This window comes from Urocitellus parryii, chromosome 5 (assembly GCF_045843805.1).
Source record: "Urocitellus parryii isolate mUroPar1 chromosome 5, mUroPar1.hap1, whole genome shotgun sequence".
NCBI classification, from domain to species: Eukaryota; Metazoa; Chordata; class Mammalia; order Rodentia; family Sciuridae; genus Urocitellus; species Urocitellus parryii.
Genome location: NC_135535.1, coordinates 62196218 through 62222744, shown reverse-complemented (window position 1 = coordinate 62222744; position 26527 = coordinate 62196218). Strand labels below are relative to the sequence as shown.

General features: G+C 51.2%; 2 protein-coding genes and 1 pseudogene across 3 annotated transcripts; all 3 read right to left on the bottom strand.

The window, feature by feature from the left end:
* Positions 1 to 29: 29 nt before the first annotated feature.
* Gpr84 (G protein-coupled receptor 84) lies at positions 30 to 1211 on the bottom strand. Its single transcript, XM_026398835.2, has one exon. The coding sequence runs from the start codon at positions 1209 to 1211 to the stop codon at positions 30 to 32; it is 1182 nt and encodes a 393-aa protein (XP_026254620.2).
* Positions 1212 to 6613: 5402 nt separating this feature from the next.
* LOC113189836 (small nucleolar RNA U3) lies at positions 6614 to 6811 on the bottom strand (annotated as a pseudogene).
* Positions 6812 to 8049: 1238 nt separating this feature from the next.
* Znf385a (zinc finger protein 385A) lies at positions 8050 to 24965 on the bottom strand. Of its 2 annotated transcripts, none has more exons than XM_026398776.2 (8): positions 24888 to 24965; positions 23684 to 23817; positions 14507 to 14617; positions 12545 to 12707; positions 10322 to 10564; positions 9797 to 9966; positions 9486 to 9581; positions 8050 to 9353 (listed from the first exon to the last, which is right to left on the bottom strand). In XM_026398776.2, the coding sequence occupies exons 2-8, from the start codon at positions 23765 to 23767 to the stop codon at positions 9123 to 9125; spliced, it is 1098 nt and encodes a 365-aa protein (XP_026254561.1). In that variant the 5' UTR covers positions 23768 to 23817; positions 24888 to 24965; the 3' UTR covers positions 8050 to 9122. The 2 variants fall into 2 exon arrangements, with proteins under 2 accessions (XP_026254561.1, XP_026254562.1); XM_026398777.2 differs by having other exon boundaries at positions 23684 to 23838; positions 24888 to 24957.
* Between the last annotated feature and the right edge of the window lie 1562 nt (positions 24966 to 26527).

Below are 26527 nucleotides of genomic sequence, written 5' to 3'. Positions count from 1 at the left end.
GCTGGGGACATGTTGCTGGGGACATGTTTCTAATAGAACCGCCGGAAACTCTGGGGCCCTCCTCTTAAGAGAGTGCTGTAGGCTTGGCGGAACTGTCGGTTCATGGCTGCATAGAGCACTGGGTTGATGCAGCCATTGAGCCAAGTGAGGTTGGCCGCCAGCATGTGGACCACTCGGGGGGCCTGGACCCTGGCGTCCAGGATGTTGAGCAGCAAGAAGGGGATGTAGCTCAGGGCAAAGCAGAGGAACACGGCAAAACACATCCGGGTCACCTTCCCAAACTCTGACGGAGAGTCCTGAGCTCTTGGGGCTCCTTTAGTTGGCCCAGCCTTGGAAGAAGCTTCTGGAGGGTTTTTCTCTGCCAACTGCTTAGCTACCTTGCTGTTGTCCTGGTCCCCCACTTCTGATGAGCCCTCTTCCAGGGTGTGGGTAGTGGCAGCACTGACTGGCTCAGATGAGATCCCTTCACTGAGCCCTCTGGATGCCAGCCCACTGTCCAGCTCCTGGAAGCGACCAGGAATGACCTCACTGGTCCCCGCCACGTGGGTGCTGCGGATGCTCAGCTTATACTGGGTGAGCGCTTGGGCTGCTCGCCTCACCTGGCGGTGGACGAGGCAATAGAAGATGCCCACACTGCTGAGCCCCAACACAAAGTAGATGCCCATGAGGATGGTGGTGTAAGGCCGGCCTCGGATTCGGTCAAAGCTGCAGGTACAGACCACAGGTACCAAGACGTAAACGGGCCAGAGGGGCGCAAAGCTGGCCACACCCACAACCCAGGTGCCCACCAGTGCTAGCACTACCCCCTTGGTGCTGAAAACCTGGGGAAAGAACTTCGGGTGGGCAATCAGGAGGTAGCGTCCCAGTGCAATGAGGCAGAGGGTGAGGATGGAGACAGAGTTGGAAACAAAAAGGAGGAGTCCAAATATCCTACAGAAGGTAGCGCCAGTGCGCCAGCGCAGGTGGAGGTAGGTGTCCACGGAGAAGGGCTGGAGGAGGGTGCAGTAGAGCAGGTCCGCCAGGGTGAGGTTGGCGATTAGCAGGTTGAAGCGAGTCCGGAGCTTGGGTTGGATGGCCAAGGCCAGCAGGGTGAGCACATTGCCCACAGTGCCGGTCACAGCCACCACCACCCCCCAGGTAACTGCAAAGTAATTATAGCCCAGCACAGACTGATGGTAGCAGGAGAAGTTGGCTTCAGAGGTGTTCCTCATCATGGAGGCTGAAGGGGAAGGGAGTGCAAGAGGAAACCCGAGTCAGAACCTGCCTTTGCACTAGATATCTCTCTCTCTCTCTCTCTCTGTCTCTCTCTCTCTCTTTGGTACCAGGGATTGAGCCCAAGGGCGCTTAACCACTGGACCACATCCCCAGCCCTTTTTTGCTGGTGAGGTGAGGTGGGTATAGGGTATTGAACTCAGGGGCATTCGGCCACTGAGCCACATCCCCAGCCCTATTTTGTATTTTATTTAGAGACAGGGTCTCACTGAGTTGCTTAGTGCCTCGTGTTTGCTGAGGCTGGCTTTGAACTTGTGATCCTCCTGCCTCAGCCTCCCAAATCACTGGGATTACAGTCAGGTGCCAACATGCCAGGCTTTGACTTAGGTCTATTGAGCAGCTCTGAGCCCTGGCCACTGGAGTGTGCTCCTGGAGCTCACTGTAATTCACCATCCTCCAAACCATTCTCATTCCTCTTCATCTCAAGGTCCCCAACTCTCCCTTAGGCTTAGTCCTTTCCCAATCCCAAAGATTTTTCCCAAGTTCTTATCAAAGATATCTCTTTTCTAAATGTCTCAGGTCTTTGTCTGCCCCCACATAAATCCAGAAGCTCTCAGTAAACCCAGCACCCTCCACCTTCCTAATTCCTCCCCCATTCCCAAAGACTACTCAGGAGTCCCATCTTTGTACTTAAGAGGCTGCTGGAGTGTCCTCTGCTCCCCTCTGTTACACGTACACACAGACCTCAGTTTTATCTATGAGTTACCATGTGAGAAATGAGAAGTCCAACAAAGTAAACATATACCCCCCAAAAAAAGTGCTCACCTGAGTCTCCCAGTCTTTGATTCTCTCTCCAAGGGAAGAAGTCCAACTCACCCCCAAAGCAGTGCAAAGTCAGGTTTCAAGTAGGAGGTAGCTTGTTCTCCTGTCTCCTATTATACCAGACTAAGAGAATAAGAAACTCCCCAGTTACCCAACCTCAGCCACTTCCTTCCCCACCTCCGGTTGGTCCTACTCATTTTGCTTTAGCTAGTGAAATTTGGGCTGCTCTGTTGAAATTCCCCATTTTTTACTCCAGAGTTGTTTCACTCTTTCCTTTCTCCTTCCTTAGACGTGGACTCTGCTTACTTCCCCTCTTTGTCTGGTAGGACACTTAGAAGATCCTTGCAGAGAATGGTTGGGACCTGGAGGCAGCATCGTCATCTGGGCCACTCCAAAAATGAGGCCAGTTTCCAAGAGCAACTCTGGGCCCCCCAGAAGCCTGGGGCTTGTTTAGGGGTAGCACTGCTTGTCTTCTGTCCAGGATTTGGAGGTGGTTCAGGTCAGAGGGTCCCGTGTGAGAAGGAGTTGGGTAAAAAAAGATGGAAAATGGGCCATCTGGGATTATGGCTTCATTTCCCATAGGCACCCAAGCTCCTGTTTAATCATTCATTCATTCATCGGTCCACTCCACAAATCTCTATTGAGTATCTACTGTGCACCAGACTCTGAGCAAGACACTGGGGACATTAGAAGGAATGATCCAAGGCCTCATGCGTATTCTAGCTGTGGACAAAGATATGTAAATGTGTAAAGGCTCATTTAGTTCCTTAAATCAGAGGTTAGTGAATTGTGGCCTATGGACCAAATCTGATGTGCCATCTGTTTTTGGTTGATTTCTAGATAGCTGGCCTCTAACTCCTGGGCTCAACTGATCCTCCTGCCTCAGCCTCCTACAAGTATGTACCATTTTCTGGCTGTTATGTTTTGGTACCCAGGATTGAACCCGGGGGTGCTTAACCATTGAGTCACATCCCCAGTGCTTTTTATTTTATTTTTTGTCTTGAGATAGGGTCTCCATAAATGCTTGGGGCCTCGTTAATTTGCTGAAGCTAGTCTTCCAACCTCATGAACCGCTGAGATTACAGACACGCACCACCATGCGCAGTGATGTTTGTTTGTTGCAGTACTGAGGATTGGATGCAGGAGCATCTGAGCTACATCTCCAGCATGTTTTATTTATTATTTTTAAATTTTGAGCCAGGGTCTCACTAAGTTGCCCAGACTGACCTCAAACTCTCCTTTCTCCTGCCTCAGTCTCCCGTGTCGTTGGGATTACAGGAGTGTGGTACCACTACTGGCCTGAGTTGTTTTGAATGATGAACAGTATTCTTGGATGATAGATAGGACAGTTTAAACAAAAGGAACAGCATGCATAGAACAGTGTCAGGCAGAAGCCACCAGGAGTGTGAGGGTGGGACAACAGGGAAGAGCCTAGAGAGGTGAGCAAGGGAGGGGTCAAGAAGGTCCTGCTTATCATGCTAAGGAGTTGGAGTTTTAGAAGTCTTTAGAGAGATTTGCCCTCACATAGCTGTACAGAGTGAAGGCATGCAGGCCAGGAGTGAGAGAGTAAAGTAAAGAGGCACCAGCTCAGATAGAGGTAGAAAGCACTTATGTTAGGACCAGGCCACCAGTGTCATTGCCCCACACTTAGAAGGGTCTGGAGCTGCTAGGTGCAGTGGTGAATTTATAATCCCAGTGGCTCTGGAGGCTGAGGCAGGAGGATTGCGAGTTCAAAGCCAGTATCAGCAAAAGTGAGGCACTAAGCAACTCAGCAAGACCCTGTCTCTAAATAAAATACAAAATAGGACTAGAGATATGGCTCAGTGGTTAAGTGCCCCCGGGTTCAATCCCCAGTATTAAAAAAAAAAAAAAAAAAAAAAGAAGAGTCTGGTGCTCGGTTTAATGCTCTTCAGTCACAGTCTCAAAATTATTAATACTTTGTGAGGAAGGGACCTTGCTTTTTTATTTTGCACTAAGCCCCACAAATGATGCAGCCAGTTCTGGTTAGGACAGTGGTGTGGAAATGGAGAACAACATCGGGCTTCAGAGGTCACTAAGAAGTCAAATAGGATTTATTTAGCCAGAAGTGGCAGTATACTCCTGTAATCCCAGTGACATGGGAGGATGAGGCAGGAGGAAGGAAAGTTTGAGGTCAGCCCGGTCAACTTAGCAAGACTCTGTCTCAAAATAAAAATAGAAAGGGCTGGGGATGTAGCTCAGTAGTAGAGCACCACTGGGTTTAATCCTGGGTATGGTAAAAAATGAATAAATAAAAATAAGTTAAATAGCTAGGCGTGGTGGCACATGTCTATAAATCCCAGCAGCTCAGGAGGCTGAGGCAGGAGGATCACAAGTTCAAAGCCAGCCTCAGCAATTTAGCAAGGCCCTAAGCAACTTAGTGAGACCCTGTCTCAAAATAAAAAATAAAAGGGCTGGTAATGAGGCTCAGTGGTTAAGTACCCTGGGTCCAAACCCCTGGTGCCCATAAAAATAAAAATATTAAAAATATAAATAAGGGGCTGGGGATGTGGCTTAAGCCGTAGCGCGCTCACCTGGTATGCGTGTGGCCCGGGTTCGATCCTCAGCACCACATACAAACAAAGATGTTGTGTCCGCTGAGAACTAAAAAATAATAAATATTAAAAAATTCTCTCTCTCTCTCTCTCTCTCTCTCTCCCCTCTCTCACTCTCTCTTTAAAAAAAAATATAAATAAGGGCTAGGAATATAGCTCAGTTGGTAGAGGGCTTGCCTTGCATGCAAAAGGCCCTGGATTCCATCCCCAGCACCACCACCACAAAAAAAAAAAAAAAAAATATATATATATATATATATATAAAACTTATTTAGGGTGAGCCACTGGATGAAGAGGTTAGGAAGATGGAAGAACTCTGATGAATCTCTGGTCTCTACATGGACGCTGCTACTCTGAATCAGCGTGCATGCACACACACAACTCAGTGGTAGAGAACATGCTTAGCATGCTATGTGTGAAGCTCCAGTTTCCAATCCCAGCATCCCCTCACCAAAAAAAAGGATAGAGGATATGGGATGAGGAACAGGCTTAATGAAAGAAGTAAATAATGAATTCAGTTTTGTTTTTTACTCTCACTACCTTATCTGGACTAACCCATCTACTTTTCCACTCATCATTTCTGGCTGACTCAAAGATCTAGACACTGCTTTTTTCAAATCTCGATTTTTTTTCTGCCATCTACAATCAGATTTATTCTTTTTTTTTTTAAAGAGAGAGTGAGAGAGGAGAGAGAGAGATAGAGAGAATTTTTAATATTTATTTTTTAGTTCTCGGCGGACACAACATCTTTGTTGGTATGTGGTGCTGAGGATCGAACCCGGGCCGCACGCATGCCAGGCGAGCACGCTACCCCTTGAGCCACATCCCCAGCCCCAGATTTGTTCTTGTATTTTATTTTTCTTTCTTTCTTTATTTCAGTACTGGGAATTTAACACAAGGGCCCTTTACCACTAAGCCACATCCCCAGCCCTTTTTATATTTTATTAGAGACAGGATCTCACTGAGTTGCTTAAGGCCTCACTAAATTGCTGAGAATGGCTTTAAACTTGTGATCTCCTGCTTCAGCCTCCTGAGTTGATGGGATTATAGACATGCACTATTATGCCCAGCTATTTTTTAAAATTTTTTATTTGCAGATGGACACAATACCTTTATTTTATTTATTTTTTTATGTGGTGCCAGGGATTGAACCCAGTGCCTCAAACATGCTAGGCAAGTGCTCTACCACTGAGCCACAACCCCAGCCCCATGCCCAGCTAACTTTAATAAAGATATTGGCTCCCCTATCTTTAATCAAACCCTGCCTGGATCCCACATAGGAACTTCTACCCAGTGGCTAAGGCTTTACATCCCTTCACTGACCAATAGACTTCCAAACAAGTGGCCATCACAGGACCAACAAGATGTGGCCTTTGGATGGATAAACCGAGGGGCTTGCCTAGCATGTGTGAGGCACTGGGTTCCATCTTCAGCACCACATGAAAATAAATAATATGAAGGTATTGTGTCCCTCTACAACTAAGAAGAAATATTTTTAAAAAATCAGAAAAATTAAAAAATAATAATAAACTGAAAAATAGTCCCAGTTTGCAGTATACAGTGGCACAAACCTGTAATCCTAGATACACAGGAGGATCATAAGTTTGAAGCCAGCCTGGGAAATTTAGCAAGGCTCCAAGCAATGTAGCAAGACCCTATCTCAAAGGGCTGGGGATGTGGCTCAGTGATAGAGCCCCAACCTGGGTTCAGTCCCCAGTGTAGAAAGGAAAAAAAAAAAAAAAAGAAAGAAAGGAAGAAAGACACCATAGTACAAGTTTACAGAAAAATTAACACTGGTAAAAAAGTCAGAAGGAAGAAAGCTAAAATATATCAAGAAACCAGAAACTGGACTAGGGCTGTGGCTCAGTGGTAGTGCACACTTGCCTAGCATGTGTGAGGCACTGGGTTTGGTTCTCAGCACTGCATATAAATATATAAAATAAATTATTAAGTAAAAGAAAGTCCTCTGAAAATAAACTAAAAAGAAAGAAAGAAATAAACCAGAAACTACTCAGATGATACCTTCTTCCTCTTACCCTACCCTCCTAATGGCAAATGGCAGTTACAGCAAAGCAACACTAAGAGCCGTGTTTCATGCTCAGGTGACAACACTGTACTTATTCCTTGTGGTTTCTGGTGCTCTTGCTCTACCTGTTCAGAGAAACGTCTCTAGCAATGAACTATGGAAATGAAAGTATAGTCTTAATGATTAATTCAGTTTTAAACCAGCAGGTTTGAGGTACCTATAGGGGTGCCAGTATCCCAGTTTCTCCAACCTGTTTCTTCTAGATCCTCTCTGGGACTTTCATCCTTCTGGATTTCTACTCTCTGCCTTTTTTTTTTTTGAACAAGATTAAGTTGAAAAACAACCCTCCCCCCACCAAAACAGAAATAAACAAACAAACAAAAAAAACCAACTTCTTGTCAGTTTCCATTTCTGAACCCACAGTGAACTCCCACCCCCAATTTCACAAACCCAGGGCCCCTATTCCCCTCTTCTTCCTCTTTAACAGTCATCATCCCACCTTCCCTCCTCCTGTCTTTGCAAGACTAGGAAGTGGGTAGAGGAGGGGAAGTGAGAAGAGATGACCAAAGTCAGGAGGGCCCCTCCAAGATGCTGGGTTTTGTTCTGGGCCTTTTGGTTTGACTTTTCTGCCACCCAGTAGTGCTACAAGAGAGGTCCACAGGGTTAGCTTCTGTTCTTGGGACTAAGTGCTGGAACTGAATTCTGAGGTTAAGGAGCAGACCCTTTCCCCCACTGTGAGAGGTGACCAAATTCTCCCTTTCAGATCGCATAGCAGGGGTGAGTTATACTCTTGACATACATGAGCTCTCAATGAACCTTTAAAAGATTCAAGAGGGTTCACTTTGCAGACGGGGAAACTGAGATCCAGAGAGGCTAAGACTGGCCTGAGGTCACTGGATGGAGCCAAGCAAAGGCTAGAGCTCAGATCTCTAGGCCCCTTCCCCACTTCTTTCCGTGCCCTGTCTTGCTGGCATGGGTTTCCCACCAGATTCACAAAAGCCTGGATTCTTTCCTTTGTTTGAGACTAGGTCTAAATCCATTTCCCTGGAATCGCAAAGCATATCAAAGGAGCGGCTTAGCCTAGGCAACACTCCTTTTCCCTGTCGCTGGCGCCGCCTAGTGGACTTGTGGCAAATTCTAAACAGCCGAGCTGCAATCCCAAACCTGGACTAAAGAAAGATTCCTCTGGACCAAGTTTACACCAGCGGGGTGGGATGCAAAGCTAGACTGCGCTAGCTTTGCACAAGTCTCCTACCTTGCCTCCTCCCAACTCCGTTTTCCTATCCCCCTCCTCTTCCTGGCCCCCTTTCGGCGTGTCGGTCTCCTTCACCCTACAGATACATCTCCCGATCAAAGTGCTCTCAAGTCATTGGGCAAAGACAGAGGCTGAGTCTTGAGGGCGGAGGGCAGAACGAATCCAGACTTTATTGTCAGGGAGAGGGAAAAGAGGAGGGCCAGGATGGGGGGCCAGGGTTGCTACATTGTCAAGCAGAAGGAGTTGATGGGGAGGGAAGGCCTGTTGTGGCCATCTCCCTCCCGGGTTGGAGGCTGGAAGGGCTGACAATACAGAAACCACAGAGGGGTGGGGGTGTCACGCCCCCGCCCGAGTTGTGCAGTGGAGGGGACAGCCGTGAGGTCTTGGAGCTGGGATGGGGGAGGCTACAGACTCGGCAAATCCTGCGGAGGGGGAGGGGGCGGGGGCGAGGCTTCTATTGCTTTTTGCTCACAGTTTTGCGGAAGGCGAGGCGGGGGTGGGCTTGGACTGGACACCCCTTGCCCCCCTCGGTACCCCTTGGGCGATGGGTGCTGGTGAAAAGAATGGAACCCGGACTGGGGAGGAAGAAGGCTAGGGAAGGGTCTAGGGAGGCATCTCCTTGGTCCCACCCAAGTGCCAGAGATGCCACCAAGTGCTGCCCCTTGCGTTGGGCCCGGCTAGCCCTGGGGCTGGGGCATGGTGCGGGGCGGGCACAGTGAGGTTGCCGGCGGTAAAACCAAAGTGCTTATGAGGGACCCAGGATCCCGCTTGCCCCCCTCCCCCTGCGGAGGACGGGCATGTTCACGGAAGCGCTTCAGTTTGGGGTAGGGGGCCGGAGTCCCAGAGTCCGCTTATTGCCAAGAAATCCATTTCTGCCCCTCGGGCCCCGACCATGGCTTGTGAACCCCGTTTTGTGCTAGGTTTGGGGGGGAAGGGCTGGATGGACATGGCTTTTGGGAGGGGGGGTGTCTCCAAGGGGGCTCGGGGTGAGACGGCCCCCCCTTTTCTAGGGGAGAGGGAAGGGCAGGGGGCGGGGTTCCCTGAGATCTGGGGTGTTCCCCCCCTTCTGAAGCCCCCCTCCCCCACTACCCTCCCCTTTCCTGGAACCCCGTACCTCGGGGTGGGGGGGAAGGAGAGATCATTCAGGGAGCGCCGGGAGAGGCGGGCTGGGAGCCCGGAGGCCTGGGTCCCGGCTGGAGGTGGGGGGTTGAATGGGAGGGGACAGGGGTTGAGGTCAGTAGGGGGAGAAGAGGATGGGTCCGTGCGCAGTTCGGATGGGTCCCGGGGCCGGGTGGAGCAGGGGGTGGGTGATCGGCGGTCCCTGCAGAAGAGGTGCAGCCGGAGCTGGACGCAGAGACAGCGGGGAGCCTGCTGCCGCTGCCATCACCGCAGCCACCGCCAGGGGGCTCGGGAGCAGGCCTCCGGCTAGGGATTTGGGCAGCTCCTTAGAGAAAGTCAGCGTGCCCTGAAGCCAGAGAGTGCAGGGAGGTCAGGCGGCGGTCCGTAAACCCCACCTCTCCCGGGGCCCCGCCCGCGTCCCTCTTTCCAACCCGCAGGGATCACTCCTCGGCCGAGTTCCCCAGCGCCCTGGCCTCACCGCCAGCTCCCCGGCGCCCCTCGGTTTCTTGTGACGGCTCAGTAGTGGGTTGGGCTTCCCGGCCACGCCGTCTCGGTGCCGCCGGCTGGAGATGTGCTGAGGAAGCGATTGGGTGGTGGGTTGCGAGCCCCCAGAAGAAAGCAACCGCCACGGGGCAGGGCCACCTCGCCGATAGCCCAGTTTCTGGGCCCATTCCCTTTTTTAGCACAGGGGTAGGAGCCCGAAGAAGGGGCCTCACGCAAGCTCTTGGTACTCCTGACCCCTCAGCGGGTGGAGCTTCCCAGAATTCCTGGGGAGGGCCTCAGACTCACCTGTTTCAGTTGGACCTCCGAATTGACCTTGACATTGCAGATCTCACAGTGGAAGGTTCGGTCTTGGGCAGGAGCCTCTGGTTCCCCGGGGGTGGGAGGCCCCAGCCTAGGGTAAGCTTTGATGGGCCCCAGCCCACTTCGGGCCTCCAGAATTGTCTTGTGCTTAGTACCTGGATCCCGCAGAGGGCAGGAGGTAAGGGGTAGAGGAACAATTTCCAGACCTACTAGACCTTAAATACCCACATTCCCAATGACAATATTGGGAGGGATATACAAGTGTGGGGTTTTTCTGAGCCCCTTGGGTTCTTCCTAAACCCAAGGTGGGACAGAGGAGAATCACATGTGAAAAAAGTAAGGTGGAGGGGGAGCTGAGGCAACAGGGGGCTAAGGACAGAGGGAGATGGCTGGGGAGGGAGACAGCCTCCTAGGTCTTGAAGGCTCCAGGGACATTGGAAGCCAGGGACTCAGGATCTAGGAGGCAGGACGGGCAGAGGACTGGAGAATGTGATTGGGGACAGTCCATACCTTTGTTATGTGCCTCAAGCTGGGACAGGGAGTTCACAGCCACCTTGCACAGAGCACAGTAGAGCAGCCGTTTGGCTTTCTCCTCCTCTTCCTTGCTGCCCCCAGGCAGGGGAGCTGAGGCTGAAGCCCCCCCTTCACCTTTGATTACACCCCGGCCAGTTTCTGGAACACTTGGGGGGGATGGGGAGCCAGGCTGTTTCTCTGGGGATCCCGGGGCTGGACCCAGTCCATTTTCCGTGGAAACTGTTGGGGTAAAACATGGGTCACCCAGATAGTTCCTGGAGAACATTCTTCATGTGGATACCTAACCCCATTTCCTGGAGGGCAAGGGCCCAGGAGTCCCCACCCTGTGACAACATGCATGTTGTCATGCATGGGTCGGAGCCAGATGTGGTTCAGTTGCCACAGGCTGGGTGTGAGACTCCAGTGCCTGGCTTGTTCTCCATGAGCTAGGAATGGTTAGGGGGGTCTGGCCCCACCAGCCTACCTTGAGGGTAAAGCTGGAATTCTGCCCAGCCAGAGGGTGAGGCATAGAATAAGGATTCATCCCCCAGTGGCCTGCTAGCTGTTGGAAGGGGCAGAACCAGGATGAGGGAGGGCCAGGAGAGAAGGATGCAGGCATGGCAAAGGGAAACAGAAAGAGCAGAACCAGAGAGGGAAGAAACAGGGATGCAGGCTGCTCTATAATTCATGGCTCAATTAAAGATGCACAGGCCCCAGGCCTCAGCACTGTGTTCTGGCCTCTGTACAGGGGAAACTCTAGCGCTCCCATTCTCGCTCCAACAGACGATCCAGTTTCCGGGTCAAGAGGAGGACTGCAGTGGGGGTAGGGAGCTGTTGGGAAGGGAACTCCTGAACCCTACAGATGTCCATTTGTTTGTCCATCCTATGATTCTTCCGCTTATTTCTCTTACTCATTTCTGACATCCTCCACCTTCATCCCAATCCAGACAGCACATCCACTCCCATTCTGGATAGGACTTCATGGTTTATGAAAGCAGGACAGGCATAGTTATCTTGCTCTGTATCCTCAGAAAGTATAGGACTACATGAAGTAATATGTGTCAGGTACCTAGAACAGTGCTGTGCAAGAAATGTTAACTAGTCAGATATGGTGGTGCCGGCCTGTAATCCCAGCAACTCAGAAGGCTTACGCAGGAGGATCAAAAGTTCAAGGCCAGCCTCTGCAACTTAGTGAGGCACACAGGATCTTAGCAAGAACCTATCTTAAAATAAAAAGCAAAAAAGGGCTCCATTCCCAGTACCACACACAAAAAAGAAAAGAAATGTTATCTCCTACCACCACTACTACCACCAACGTCCCGCATTTTACAGAGATGTTAAACTGAACCAACGTGATCAGGCTAGGAAGCAGGCAGAGCACAGTTAGGACTCAGGCCCGCCCTTCTATCTGTGGACGCCCGAGGGTGGTTCCCTGTGTGTGTGTGGTGAGAGTGGGGGCGTGGATGGTGCACAGGCTTGTTTCTCATTCTTCTTAGAGTAAGGCAGGAAGGGCAGGCCAGGATAGGAGGAAATGGGGACAAGGGGGATGTTACGTCTCTCTGGAGCTGGCCATGATTGTCACTGGATGTGGTAATCTTAGGATGGGGTGGCTCATATCTTCCTGTCTCTATATTCCCTCTTCCCAGTCTTTTGAAGTATGGTTGAGGATGGCCACTGGCCATGAGGGAAAAAGAACTTCGGAGCTGGTTTTTGTAAACCTAGAAATGACATCAAAGATCTTAAAAGTCTCACTCTTATTCGCCAGAAAAGAAAACTGGCCCAGAAAAGTTCAAAGGTCTACCGGAGATCATCTAGGGAGTTCCTTGGTTTCTCGGGTTTAGTCTTCTCTGAGGAGAGTCCCGGCAGGGCAGGCACTCAGACATCCCAATTCCCTCGCCCAGCACGAAGGGGCCTCTCTCTGGATTGGATGGTTCCCTTTTTCTTGGGGAGGTTTGCCAGGTGGCCTCACCCTAGCCCCTCTCTGAGTCACTGAGCAGAGAGGACACACAGTGGGGACTCTGTTGAGAGGAGCTGGGGCAGGGGGTGGGGGTGACAGGATGGAAATTTTACATCACTGTGCTTGGCTCCAGGACCCACCTTGAGTGGGAGTGGGGGTGGGGAGGGAGGGAGGGAGGGAGAGAGAAGCAGAGGAAAGTTCTGGAAATGGGGAGAGAACAGAGAAGACAGATTAGTTGAAGGATGTGGGGGATTCAGACACACCTGGGCGAGGGGCTATGCCTTCCCCATTTGGGGGGGTGCTTCCTGGTGGAGCTGGGTCTCCAGGTTCCCGGATGCCAGGCTCTCTGCCTCGGGTCTTGGCAGCCTCGATGCCTTTGACTCTTCGGGCGTGGCGGTTACCCTTGTAGTGTGCCTCAGCCTGACTCTTTAGGGATGGAAGAAAAAAATGGAATCTGAGATCACCACTTTTCATCGTCTGATCTCCCCACAGGGCTCCTCTGCTCCTAAGGTGGCCTCAGCGTGCTGCAATGAATCTCCCTGCATGCTGAGATGTACAGCCCCATGCTGATCAGTCTGCTGGTTCATGAACCTTGGGCAAATACCTAAAGTGTGAGTTTCTGGGAATCTGGATCCCCACTTAGCCCAGAACTGTACCCCACTACCACACCCAGAGCCTGACTGCTGACTGAGGCCCTCCACCTAATCCTGGGATAGAGGGGAGAGGACCACAAACCTGTGGGAGAATTCTACACTGGAAGGGACCTAAAATGTAGTCAGTTGGCATCCTTTAGACCCTAGGCCTATGTCCTGCATCCTGTGCCCCCAGGATTTTGCCCTTGATTGTTTTACCCTCAGACTGGGTGTCGCAGGAGCTCTGATGCCTGGGTTCTATCCTGATGACTCCCCCTAGGTCTCATTTTCCATGACTCCTCTACGGACACCCTAGAGGACCCTGGCCTTAAGCCCAGCTCTGGAGACAGAAGACAGCAGTAGAGACAGCTGTCAAAACAGAGCCACTGGATGGGGGAGGGAAAGGGAGGGCAAAGAGAGGGAAGAGCTATTTGCTATTGGCTCCCCACCCCTCCAATCTTGTTCCCTTCACCAGTGAGCAGAGAAAGGGTTGGTAGAAAGGATGCCTGGGGACCAAGCTAAATAGAGACCTAATGCTGGGTTGATCTTGGCTCCACCTACCCACCGCCTGCCCCTACTCTCCGCTCCCATTTGTACCCCTGCTAAGAATGTACAATCCTGGAGGCCCAAGGTCACTTAGACGGGGGTAGAAATAAAAGGTGTAGAGAGGCAGGAAGGAACACTGGCAGTCCAGGGGGAGGGCGGTGGTGTGCAAGGCCCATGGCATGGGGTTTGTGCGTGTGTATGTTTGTGTACTGGGTAGAGAAATAGAACATGCTTTTATTTCTCTACTCAGCAGAATGAGGCCCTGCTGTTTTTCTCCAAAAGCTCTCAGCACATGTACACCATGAAGTTCCCTCTAGACCCAAAAAGGAGTCCCAGTGAGTCTCAGAGGGAGGAGATCTGGATGGCTGGACACTTGGGTTTGGGGTGGCTTTTCTCCATGGGGAAAGTCCCATGGGAGGGGTGTAGGGGCCAGACTTGGTGTGTGATTTGGAGGGAAAAGGGTAGAAATGGGGTGGAGAGAAGAGGAAACCAAGGGATTAGAGGGAAGTGAGTGGGCCCAGGGAGGAGCCTAGCAGAGGCCAAAAAGGACACGGGCTCTGCAGGGGAACCAATGACCTAACTCAGCCCTGCACCCGAGAACCAGGGGGCCAAAGGCCACACTCCCATCCAGATACTTGTGTTCTAATACCTCAGTCCCTGAGGGAGGAAGGGGTCAGCCTCAGAGGATGGGTCTATTTCTTTTCTTTTTTTTTTTAGTTCTCGGCGGACACAACATCTTTGTTTGTATGTGGTGCTGAGGATCGAACCCGGGCCGCACGCATGCCAGGCGAGCGCGCTACCGCTTGAGCCACATCCCCAGCCCTGGGATGGGTCTATTTCATATCAAAATACAAAGTGACCTCTTATTCCCCTGAAGTGCCTCCTAGTAGCTCTCACCTCTCCCACAGTGTCCCCACTCCCTGTTCTTCCCTTAATATCCCCTTAATCTTTGCCCCTCACCCAGATTTCCCAGTCTCTACCCTCCCTCAAGGTCCCCTGGCTGCCCCCTCCCCCACCATGGGTGGGACAAGCAGCTGGGCTTCTTACCTGAGAATTGAAGCGGATTTGACAGACATTACAGGAAATGACGGGCCGCTTGGTCTTGAGCAAGGGTCCCCCAAAAGTGTGGGAGAGCACAGCCTTCTGCACAGGGTCCATCTGTGGAGGCAGGCTAGGGTGAGCCAGGAACCCAGCATAAGTCCATCCTCCCCCAACTGGCAGCGGCTAGGTTAAACCAAGGTCCCAGAGCTTTTTCAGACTCTAAGCTCAGTTCCCTGATTCCTCTAGCCCAATCTTCATAGCACTGGAAGGGACCTGATCGAGGCATTGGACCAATGCTTCTATTTCACAAAAAAGTAGAAGTGGTTTGCCCAAGGTCACATCATGAGTTAATATCTGAGCTGGAACTTGATCCTGGATTCTTGCCTTGGTTCATCAAACCATGAAGGTCCAACTCTGTCATCTTGACCTGTCTCCTACAGCTAGCGAATCTGCCAGAGGCCTGCTGACATGAGGTCCCAAGGAACCCTAGACCTTTGGGCCTTCCACTGAAGCTTTTGAACCATTTTGGTCCCCTTCTGGTGTAAGACTTTCTGTCCAGCCCAGCCTCTGGTTCCAGGAGACAGGTATTCCTCTCTTCCCATTTCTGGGACCCAGTTTGCCCTTAACACTTTTTCTCTGGACTTTTAAAAAATTTTTTGGTATCGGGATTGAACCCAGGGGTATTTAGTCACTGAGTCACACCTCCAGCCCTTTTACCTTTTATCATTTTTTTTTTTTTGAATTTAAAAACAGGGTCTTGCTGCATTGCTTAGGGCCTTGCTAAGTTGCTGATGCTGGCTTTGAACTCATGATCCTCATGCCTCAGCCTCTGGACCTGCCACGATTACAGGTGTGTGCCACTGTGCCTGGCTCTCTGGACCTTTTAAAGGCAGCACCTTCTAGAGAAAGTAAAAGAACCAGAAGAACCAGGCATGATGGCATACACCTGTATCCCAGTGGCTTGGGAGGCTGAGGCAGGAGAAATTGCAAGTTCAAAGCCAGCCTCAGCAACTTAGCAAGACCCTATCTCAAAATAAAATATATATTTTTAAAAAAGGGTCAGGGGGTGGTCTCAGTGGTTAAGCACCCCTGGGGGTTCAATCCTTGGTACAAAAAATAAACAAACAAATAAATAAATCAGAAGGGAATAGGTGGCTCTAGCAAATAATGGGGAATAAGAGGGGGACTGGACAACTGGACAAGCCTAAGGCAGCCCAGTGATCTTCTGAACCTTCTCTCCCTGATCACAGGGCTTCTGAGACAGGGCTGTGGGCTGGGCAGGATTAGGGCCATCTCTGCCTCCACCCTGGGTCAGCAGATGTCTTTGCAGTCTCCTGCCAAGAGTTCACATGAGGAGGGAAGAGGATGAGAGTTCCTCTGAGGCCTTTTACTATCAGGGGATAAAGCCAGGGCCTAGAGGCATGAAAACTGTCTTCCTGAACAGCCCTCTTCCCCTTGGCCCACAGGCGGCCAGGGAGACTGACTGGAATGCAGTTGAGGCTGTGGAAGATTGGGTGATGGCTAAGACCTCTCATAAGAACAGACCAGGGGCTGGGGATGTGGCTCAAGCAGTAGCGCACTAGCCTGGCATGCGTGCGGCCCGGGTTCGATCCTCCAGCACCACATACAAAGATGTTGTGTCCGCCAATAACTAATAAATAAATAAATATTTTTTAAAAAAAAGAACAGACCAAATGAGGGGTGAAACCTTATCTTCCAGGTGGAAGTAAGTAAGACACAATTGCTGGGGAATTGGGGATCCTTAGTTCCTTGGTTGAATCTGCTGGTGCCCAGGTTTTAGGGTTCCCAATGAGACACTGTGAGAGAGGGATCATGAAGCAGGGGCAAGTCTGGAAGCCCAGATGTCTGGACTTCCTTGCCTACCCTGCAGGAGTCTCACCGGCTGGTTGGGGTTAATATCAGGAAAGGGGCTTTCAGCATCCCTTGTGAAATGGGTGGCAGCCTCACCTACTCTGCCTCATTTTGGCAATGGGGGATGCAAGCATCAGGACTGGATTCAGATAAGTGTCTGACAAGCATCAACCTCTTGACTGACCCTGGGCTGGAAGCAGCCCCTCTCAATGCTGTCTTTTTATCATCTCCCATCACCTTTCTGGAAGCCCCAGTTATGTTCAAGGAAAAGTCAAACAGGGGAGGAATGGATGTGTGTGTGTGTGCGCGCGTGTGTGTGCGTGCACGCGCGAGGCAGGCTGTGATCAATCTGTTCATGGGTGGAGTGTGAATGAGTGTCATGTACTGTGTGTACATCTTTTATGTATCAACAGTTCTGTGTTGGGGGCTTTGCTGACACCACGAATGGTCAGGTTGTGTAATCTTCAGCTGTGTGTTTATCTGTGTAAATATATGATGTGTTTGGCAGAAAGAAAGACAGACCAAGTTGGAGACAGGCTTTAATCACAAAGGGGAGACAGACTGCTGCTCTCAGCTCCCAATCTCCAGGTCTAAGTCATTCCTATCCAGAGACCCCCCCCAACTCTGCCCCAGGGTTCTCCTAAACCCTGGGCTTCCTCGCATGCTGGGTGGGGAATGGGAATTCAGCCCAGACAGAAACCCAATCTGGCCCAGGAAACATAAGTAGAATGAAAACAGTAGGGAGAGAGGAATGGGATGCAGAGGGGAGGGCAGAGTCTCCTGGTTCTGTCTCTGCCCCACCCTATTGCCCCAGCCTGTTCCCATGTGAGGATAAGGACCCAGGACCCTGAGGATGAGATGTGGACTGATCATCCAAACCTCCTCCCCTAAGAATCCTGGCCCCACCTGGGTCCCTCTTCAAGGGTGAGAAAGTGACTCTTGCACAGACTTTTCTTTCTACAGGTTAAAGTCCAGAAACACCAACTGGGGGCATGGAGGGTAGCACTGGAGTCAGGCAGGCCTTTCCCACCTTTTCTTCCATGAACAGAGGAGACACCAAGTTGAAGGTGAGGACTCGTGGGCCCAATCCTGGTGCAGGTGGAATGTGAGCCACTGAAGTACTGCTCTGGGCCAAGGTCAGGAGGCCCTGGTGACCTAGATGAAGGATCCCTGGGGAGAAGTGGAGGCCAGCATCTCCCAGAGCCCATCTCACTCCACAGCCTCTTCTATGGGATGTTGGCCTACATGCTGTCTGGACAAGTCCACCAAACAGTCCCCGCCCATGTGCCCTCCAACAGCAGATGTGAAGGGGAACAGCTTTCTGAAGCTGGGGCAAAATGAATCAGGAAGGGCAATGGGGATAGAAGGGAGGAAACCAGATCATGATGGGGAAGCTCTGATTATATTTCCTTCCATTCCCCTTTATGTGTTGGAACCTGCTGCCCCTTGTTTGACCACCCCACTTCCCCACCCCTCAAAATGAGGTGACAAACCACAAGGGAAAGGGAGTGGAATCTCAAGGGTGGGAAAACCTGAGGAACAGGAAGGATTGACATGGGGAAGATAAAAAGAGCAGGTGGAAGCTGGTGGGGAAGGGGCACTGGGCCAGGGCTGGTGAAGAGGGAGCTGAAAAGTGAGGTAATTTGAGGGTAGGTGTAGGACCTGCCGGGAAGTCTGAAGATCTGAGGGACTCCAAGGACCTGGGGACCAGAGGTTAGGGTATCCGGTATGGTGGCATCGTCTGGGGGCACCAGCCGAGATCCTGAGGCTGGTTAGGGCCGCGCCGGTGTGGGGGATGGGCCGGACAACCCGCGGACCGGGCGCAGGGAGAGGTGGCCAGCCCCGCAGGGGCGGGCGGGGATGGGGTGGGGGGGCGCTGCGGCAGCGCGGAGCCCGAGAGAGAGGAGGGGCCGGGTGGCTTACCCTGCGGGACCCTGGGGGCCGCGGCTCCATGGCCCGGGTGGCGGACCCGGGCGGGGGGCCGAGCCTGGCCGGCCGGGCAGGCCGGGGACGCGGCGCTGGTTGCCCGGGCGGCTCGGGGCTGTGAGGCCGGGCGGGTCGGGAGTCTGGGAGGCGGCGCCGGCCGGCTCTGGAGCCCGCCCCAGAGGCGGGGCCGAGGGCGGTCCGAGGGCCGGGGCGGGGACAGGGAACTGGAGAGGAGTGGAGGGGGCTAGACCGAAAAGACTAGAGGGGATGTCCAAGTGCCGCCGCTGCTTCCCGGAAAGACCCTCTCCGGGCTAGGGGCCACTTGGCCCAGCGGCGTAGGCAAGGAACAGATGACCTAAGGGGCCTCCACTGGTGTTCCTTTTTGGGTCCAATGTTCCCACCAATCCTATGGTCGACTCTGTCTAGCTCGGACATTTGTCCTTTCTTTCACCCCTTCCGCCCTGATCCTCGCTCCTCTGCTGACAGCATTTCTTTCGAGTCCGCAGACGACCCATTCCCAGTTCCCTCTGCACACAGTCCCTGTGCTGCACCTTTTACAAGCCTCTTCCCCCGCAGGGGTGGGAAATCGAGCCCAGGTACCCAGGTGTCAGGCACTGCTCTCAGAGATTCCTTCCAATGATGGAGCTGGGCGGGGGCTGCCTCTCTGGACAGAAGCGACCTCAGACTAGGGAACACATCCCTAACCTCTTCTCACCCCCTCCCCTCGCCCGACTCCGGCCAGCGCACCAGGTACTCTAAGCTTAAACCACGCTTCGTGCACTTACTGCCCCCTGGCGGTCGAGTGGGGACAGTACTGGGGCGTGAGCGGCAGGAAGGTAAAGCAGCCCACTCCCCAGGACACCTCGTTCTCTGTGGACAGGGCTTGAGATCCTACTATCTCATCTCGGGGTCTCATCCCCTCACACATTCCCTAAGGCAAAGACATGACGGAACCAGGGATCTGGATCCAGTGAGGGGTTGCCTTTGGGAGACAGTGAGGGACGTCCAAGGGCAGAGGGAAGCAGTGGAGTAAGTGGAAGGAGAAAGGGGAAACAGCAATGCAGGGAGGGGTCTGATGGGTAGAAACTGTCCAGTAGGAAAGAGAGCTGGAGGTACCAGTCCACAGACCAACAGAGGTGCCATGAGCAATAATATCACCTCCAGCAGCACCTAATGTTGATTGAGCCCTTGGAATGTGGCTGCTCTGTACTGAACTCTTTGCATGGATTATCTAATTTAATCATCACAACCACTATCTGAAGTAAGTACTATTATTATCTTCATTTTATAGACGAAGGAACTGAGGTTTAGAAAGGTTAAATAATTTGCCCAAGGTCATAAGCTAGTAAGTGGCTGAACTGGGATTTGAATTTAAACCTGGGCAGCTTGACTCCAAAGCCATGTACTTAACTGCTGCACAGTACTTCCAAAGGCCTGTCTGCAGCTTTTCTGCAGTCCTCATTCCCCTGCAGAATTTGACACTATTGATGCAGCCTGACACACTCTCTCCCTTGGCTTTTCCAACTCTACAGGAACATATTTCCTCTCCCACCCCCTCCAGTGGCTCCTCTGTTTCCTTTACTGAGCCTCCTCAGGTTCCCATTGCCGAATTCTGCTTATTCTTCAAGGCTGAGTCCCTGACTATCCTTCCTTTCTCTTTCTGCTCTTCCCTTAAATCAAATAATAGCAATAACATAATAATCATAGCAGCTGATACTGATTGAACACTTACTGTGTTATAACTTTGTGAATTAGTACTATTACTATCCCATTCTATAGATGATAAAATTGAGTTTCAAGATGGTTAAATGTCTGGTCTAAGGGCACACAGCCAGTACAGTGGAACATCAATTCACATCCTGATAGTCATGTGCCAAAGATGATGATGTTCAACACCCTGCTGCACTCTCAAGTGTATTTTTGCTCATGCCCTTAATTCTCTATCTACCTATCTATCTATTTACCTATTTATTTATTAATAAATAGTGGTGATGGGAATTGAATCCAGGGCCTCATGCATCCTAGGCAAGTGGTGTCCATTGAGCTACACTTCCGGATCCCATGACTTCTTCTTTTTTTCTTTTTCTTTTTCTTTTTTGTTTTTGGTACTAGGGATTGAACCTGGGGTCCCCAGCCCTTTTTATCTCTTAATTTTGAGACAGGGTCTCAGTAAGTTGCTGAAAGTCTCATTAAGTTGCTCAGGCTGGCCTTGAACCTGCCTCAGTCTCCAGAGTTGCTGGGATGACAGGTGTGCAGCCCCACACCAGGCATCCGTGGTTTTAAACAGCTCCACTAGAAGCAGTAGAGAGAGGAACCCTGTGGAACTCAGAAACCTGGGCTATTTATTTATTTATTTTTAAACAGAGAACTCTTTTTTTTTTTTTAACATTTATTTTGTAGTTGTGGATGGACACAGTCCCTTATTTTATTTTTATAGGATGGTGAGGATTGAACCCAATGCCTCATGCATGCTAGGCAAGCACTCTACCTCTGAGGCACAACCCCAGGCCCAGAATTAGATAGCTTTGCAACCTTAGACAAGTCACTTAACCTCTCTGAGTCCATATTTTCTTACCAATAAAATAGGGACATGACACTCCTATAATCCCAACTACGTGGGAGTCTGAGGCAGAAGGATCTTGAATTCAAAACCATCCTGGGCAGATCAGTGAGACCCTGGTCTCAAAACAACATAAAAAAGCAAATAACTTTTAAAAATGGAGACAATAACGGGCTGCTGAGACATGAGGGTAAATGAACATCAGGTATTCAGATAGGGGGAAGTATCCCCCACACCTTCTGATCCAGTTATACCCAACAAATGGCATTTTCTTAAGGGTTCTTTTCCAGTCCTTGTTCATGTGATTTGCTTCAATCTGGAACATTGTCTAAGGCCACTTTTTAAATCCTACTACTAATTCTTCAAAACCTAAATTATGGGCTGGGCACAGTGGTGCATGCCTTTAATCCCAGTGGCTTGGGAGGCTGAGGAAGGAGGATCGAGAGTTCAAAGCCAGCCTCAGCAAAATGGAGGCACTAAGCAACTCAGTGAGACCCTGTCTCTAAATAAAATTCAAATAGGGCTGGGGATGTAGCTCAGGGGTTGAGTGTCCCTGTTTTCAATCACTGGTACCAAAACACAACAAAACAAAACAAACCTAAGTCATGTTACCTACTCCTTCTAGGTTAAGCCTCTTCCTGCTTAACTTTGGTTGGTCCCTTAGGTACTTCCATATCCAGCAAGTCTTGTTTGACACTGCCTTGGACTCCCATGCAAGCTAAAAGCCTCTGACACAGCTCCTCAACACCACAGGGTAACTGTTAACTTGTTATTATTCCTACTAAACTGTGAGGTCCCTAAGGGGGAGGACTGAGTCCTGCATCCCTGACACCAGGCACAGTGCCCAGCACACGATATATGCTCAAAAATTTTTTTTCTTTGGTTAAATTGAATTTTTGTTAGTGTTTCTGTTACAATATTCATAATCTTCTCTCTGTTCTACTGTGTACATATCTTTTTTCTTCTGAATATAAGGTCCTTTAAGAGAGGACTGTCTCATATTTACCTCTCCTGTCTGCATTGTACATAGAACTGCTTATAGTCAATGCTCAATTTTCTCTTGTAAAATAAGAATAATAACAACAGCTGCCCCAAAGGGTGCTATAAAGGTTAAAGGTTAAGATATGAAAAGCAATCAAATGTTTGATATGTCAAGATTGTTGTATTGTCATGAGCAACTAATAAAAAATAAATAAATAAATTATACTAAAAAAAAGATATGAAAAGCACTTGTAGACATTAAAATGCAATGTGAATGTTGGGTTGGGGTTTTTTGGAGTTTTTGGAGAGTGGCTATGGAATAATGATAATTCTATTTGGAGTTAGATGTTATGGATTCAAATTATATCTTGGACACATATTGTGTCAACTTATATAAATTACTGAACCCTGGCTGGATGTGGTGTATGCCTGTAATCCCAGCAATTTGGGAAGCTGAGGCAGGAGGATCCCAAGTTCAAAGCCAGCCTCAGAAACTTAGCAAGACCCAGACTCAAAAAAAAAAAAAAAAAAAAAAACGGGCTGGGGATATGGCTCAGTGGTTAAGCGCCCTGGGTTCAATCTCCAATACAGGAAAAAAAAATTACTAAACTCTGCAGAACCTCAATTTTTGTTGTCCCATTTGTGAAACAGGAATATTAATGTCTACCTTGTTGGGTGGTTGTGAAGATGAAAAGGAGTTAGATATAGAAATCCTGCATCCTCCATCCAGTATGTGTTTGTGGTCAAGTGTGCTTTCAGGGTGAATGATCTGGGTTGAGTAAGGCTGATTCCCCCCAACCTTTAGCTTCAGCCCTCTTTCCAGGTCTCAAGTTCTAGTTGACTGCGGCAGTTGACTATTGCAGAGGCTGCAGTTCACACTTGTAATCCTCCTGCCTCAGCCTCCGGAGTTGCTGAGATTATAGGCACGCAGTACTACGCCCAACTCTTGGACCTTTTTGGTTCAGTGTTCTCTGGGATCTCTCTCAGCATGTCCCAAAGAGTTCAGCACTCTCCACCCAGACAGCTTCCTCCTCCAACCCTGCCTGTGTCCTGTAACTTCTTCCTCCCAGTCACATAGGCCTGGACCTTGGAGTCATCCTTGATTCATCCTTTCTCTTCTCCCCCACCCCTGAACACCAGTTGGTCACCAGGCCTGTCAGTATGTCCTTGGAAACACCTCACCCTTCCCCCTTCCTCTTCCTCACCCTGCTGCTGCCTCTGGCCCAGACTGACTTCCCTCCAGGCCCACATTGCTGGGGCACCCTCCTGACGGGCCACCCTCCTCCAGTCTTTGCTCCCTTCCAGCCCCACTTCCGACTGGCCCAGTCACCTTCCTCCATGGCTGCTCTTAGCAAGTCATTCTCCTGCTCAAGAATGGACAGTGGCTCCCTATTTCATGTTGTAGTAAGCAGACAACTTCACCAACCGTCCAAGCCCTACCTACTGATCCTATCTACCGAGCTAGAGGCTCTAGAGAGCTAGAACTTAAGCAGGCATGCTTGTCTTCCTGCTTATCCCCTCCTTCTGGATCCAGCATGTACACCCTGCCACCTCCTCACTGTCACTACCCCAACTTGGGTCTCATTACTTCCCTGGATGGTCTGCCAAACACGGAGGACTAAGATCATTCAAACAAAACACTCCATGTGTTGGTCGATAGCAAGATCTCAGTAAATATTAACTATTATTATTGTGGTTAATACTGTACCAGAGAGCTGACAATACTTGTAATTGACTAGAAGTGAGGAAGATTAAGTTATAAGAAGAGAGAAAGAATTAAACACAGGAGAAGCAGAGGGCAGGGCTGGGGAAGGAGGGTGGGGAAGGTGGCGGCTGCTACTCACAGTGCTGTAGTTGAAGAGGCCCAGGGTGGGAGCCGGCTCCAGAGGGAAGGGCAGTATCTGTTTGAGGTCCAGTGGAGGCTGCATGATGGGGGGCTGCCGCAGCAGAGGGAGGGGCCCTGCCCGGCTCAGGCTGCCTGGAGGGCAGAGAAAACATTCTGTAGGGTAGGAAGATTGAAGCTTGGGAACCCGGCCCAAGCCTGGCAGTCCCACTCCCTAGCTGCTCCCCCCCTCACTCAGAAGTGTGACCCCCAGTGCGTGCACGTGTGAGCAGTGTAGACACACTTCCCCTGCTGGCTCCGGAGCACTGGAGCAGGTCCTCCACTGTGGGCCTTCCCTTCTGGGTGGTTTTCGCTTCCCCCTTCTCTATCCTCCCTCCCCCAAGACCTGTGGGTACTTTACAGACCCAGGAAAGCCTAGACCTTCTTTGCAGGCTGCCTGCTGGACCCACAGGGACTCTGAGCCCCAAGTCCCTGGCCGCTCCTTTCTTCCCTGGCATTCACTGCCTTCTCCCTGGATAGTCAAAGGTTTGTTATCATCCCAGGAAGGACGGAGTCAACTGGGTGATTCATGCCACTCACTGCCCAAGGGGACCATGAAGCCAAGATCTGGGGGAGGGGCTGCAGAATCTTTCAGGTTCCCTGGAGTTATGATTTTGTTCCAAGCATGACCCTTAATTAACTGCTGACCTCTCTGGGGGCAGGTAGCCAGTGGGTGGCAAAAGCTCTGGGAAGTGGATGGCCTGGGCCACCCTCTGAGGCCCCTCTCCAACCCTCCTCAGTCCTCCCAGACCCTTTGTCTCACCAGGAGTGCTCCGCTCCAGCTCTGCAGGAACAGCCACCACCCGGCCTCTGACCCCAAGGGGAAATGAAAGTGCAGGCCTGCTCTCCAACTGCCCTCCCCTGAAACCTTCTTCTCCCCACTAAGTCAGAGGAGGAACTCTACCAGCTTCCAAAGGGAGCCCTGAGCGCAGGGGCACCCAGGACCCTCTGAGTTTCCTCTGGCCCAGCTGCCTTCTGCGACCCCACAGTCCCCCAGCTGCGGAGCTGTGGCTGCCCTCCACTACTCCAGCCACCCCCTGCCAGCAACAGGGGTTCCCAGGAACAAAGCCCTGCTTGCTTTGCCCCGTCCTCCCTTGACCTTCCTAGGGCAGGGGATCCCCAGGATCCTCTCCCATTCCCTCCATAGAGACTTCCCTCTTTCATACCTTCAGTTTCTGGTGCCCGCTGCCCCCAGGCAGTGGCCTGGCCCTGGCCCCCCAGGGGCCTGGGCCTGACAATGTCCCCTTCCCTTGGTTCTGCCCTCTGCCCCCTCCCTTGCCATCCCCCTCCCCCAGCCCAGTCAGTAGAATCAGCCAATCAGAGTCCTGGAAAAGTGGGGCAGAGGGGAGGGCGGGGGAGCAGGGATTAGGGGAATCTGAGGCGAGAGAGAGGGGGTGGGGAGAGCTCAGGCACAGCTGGGGGCAGGGAGCTGGTCCAGAAAGGTCTGGAGGGGGTCTCTCTCTTCTACCCAGTGCCAGGACTGGGTGACCAGGGTGCCTCAGGCAGGGAAGGCTCAAGGCTGCTGGGAGTTTGGGCTCACAAATTCTAGGGCCTGGAGGAGAGACTAGGATGCTTGGCTTTGGCCCTTAAGCTGCTGGGGGTCTGTATGTCTTGTGTCCATTTCCTCCTCTGACACCTTCAGGGTTGGGATGGGGTGGGCAAAGACAGACAGCAAGTGAGAGAAAATGGTAGCATGGCAGAGCAGGAATAAGTAACTGAGGAAGAGGACAGAGACACAGCGAGAGAAGAGGGTCGAGAACCATGGAGATGGAAGAGAGTGACATGAGATAGAGAACAGACACTGCTGAGAAGCAGGCGCAGAGCTGGAGGTTAGGGTGGGAGGACCAAAAGGTGGAGGACGGAGAGCGGGAGAAAGATAAAGAGAAGAGAGTCAACAGAGAGACTAACAGCTTGGCCATCTCCCCTTCCCGATCTGTCCCCTCATGGCCTCTCCCCCTAGGCCCCACCCGCCTCTCTGCCTGACACCCAAGGCCAGGGCAGCCTTAATGAGCCTCAGGAATGGTGACAGAAACCTGAGTGCTCCCAGAGTCCCCAGCATCCCGCCCCCACCCCAGCAGCTGGTTTGGGGCTGGCACTTGACCTGCTGGAGCACCAGGGACTGCAGAGTGGCTCTCCACCCTCTAACCTCCCACTCCTCACACCCATCTTAGAGGATAGAGCTGAGTTCCAGAAAAAGCCACAGGGGAAAAAAAAAAAATCGAGGAGCCACTATGTGCCAGGCAATGAATTCTGAGTATTATCACTTTTAATCTCGGAGGTGACCGGGGCTATGAGGTGGCAAGGATTCTATGAAGGAGCTGATAATATGTTTTTCCACTTGACATGTGAGGAAACCAGGACTGAGAGTAGTTAAAAAACTTGGCTGATGTCACACAGCCTGTAAGTACCAGGGCTGAGATTCAAATCGAGATCTGTCGCGCTCTATAGCAAGTTCTTTCTCTGCTACATCACTCCCAAGGGGCTCTAATTTAACTCTGAAGCAGAGATGTGAGCACAGGCTTCCATCTGGTTGAAGGATAGGATGGGAAGAGCAAGTTCCATGCATTTCCTGGGGTTGGAGTCCTCATTTCAACTCCAGAGGGGGATAAAACAAAACAAAACAAAACAGGTACAGCCACTCAGTTCCCTGTGGCCAGTAGCTCATCTTTTCCACTGGTGTGAACCTTGGGGTGGGGGGAATGTGAGAGAGGGGTGAAATAAGAGTGGAGTAAGGGAAGGACTAGGGTGGGCAACTGGAGATTCATTTTCTCCTTTCCAGATTCCTGTGTCCTCTGCCCCACTCTGA

Bases quoted from the DNA above. Each gene is read 5' to 3' on its own strand.
- Znf385a (XM_026398776.2), bottom strand. From the start codon at position 23,767: ATGCAGCCTCCACTGGACCTCAAACAGATACTGCCCTTCCCTCTGGAG. The intron at 10,565-12,544 runs GTGTGTCTGAAT...TTACCCCAACAG, and splicing joins AGGCATAGCCCCTCGCCCAG to TTTCCACGGAAAATGGACTG. The intron at 9,354-9,485 runs GTGAGGCCAGGG...CTCTGGCTTCAG, and splicing joins GGGGCGCCGGGGAGCTGGCG to GGCACGCTGACTTTCTCTAA.
- Gpr84 (XM_026398835.2), bottom strand. From the start codon at position 1,211: ATGAGGAACACCTCTGAAGCCAACTTCTCCTGCTACCATCAGTCTGTG.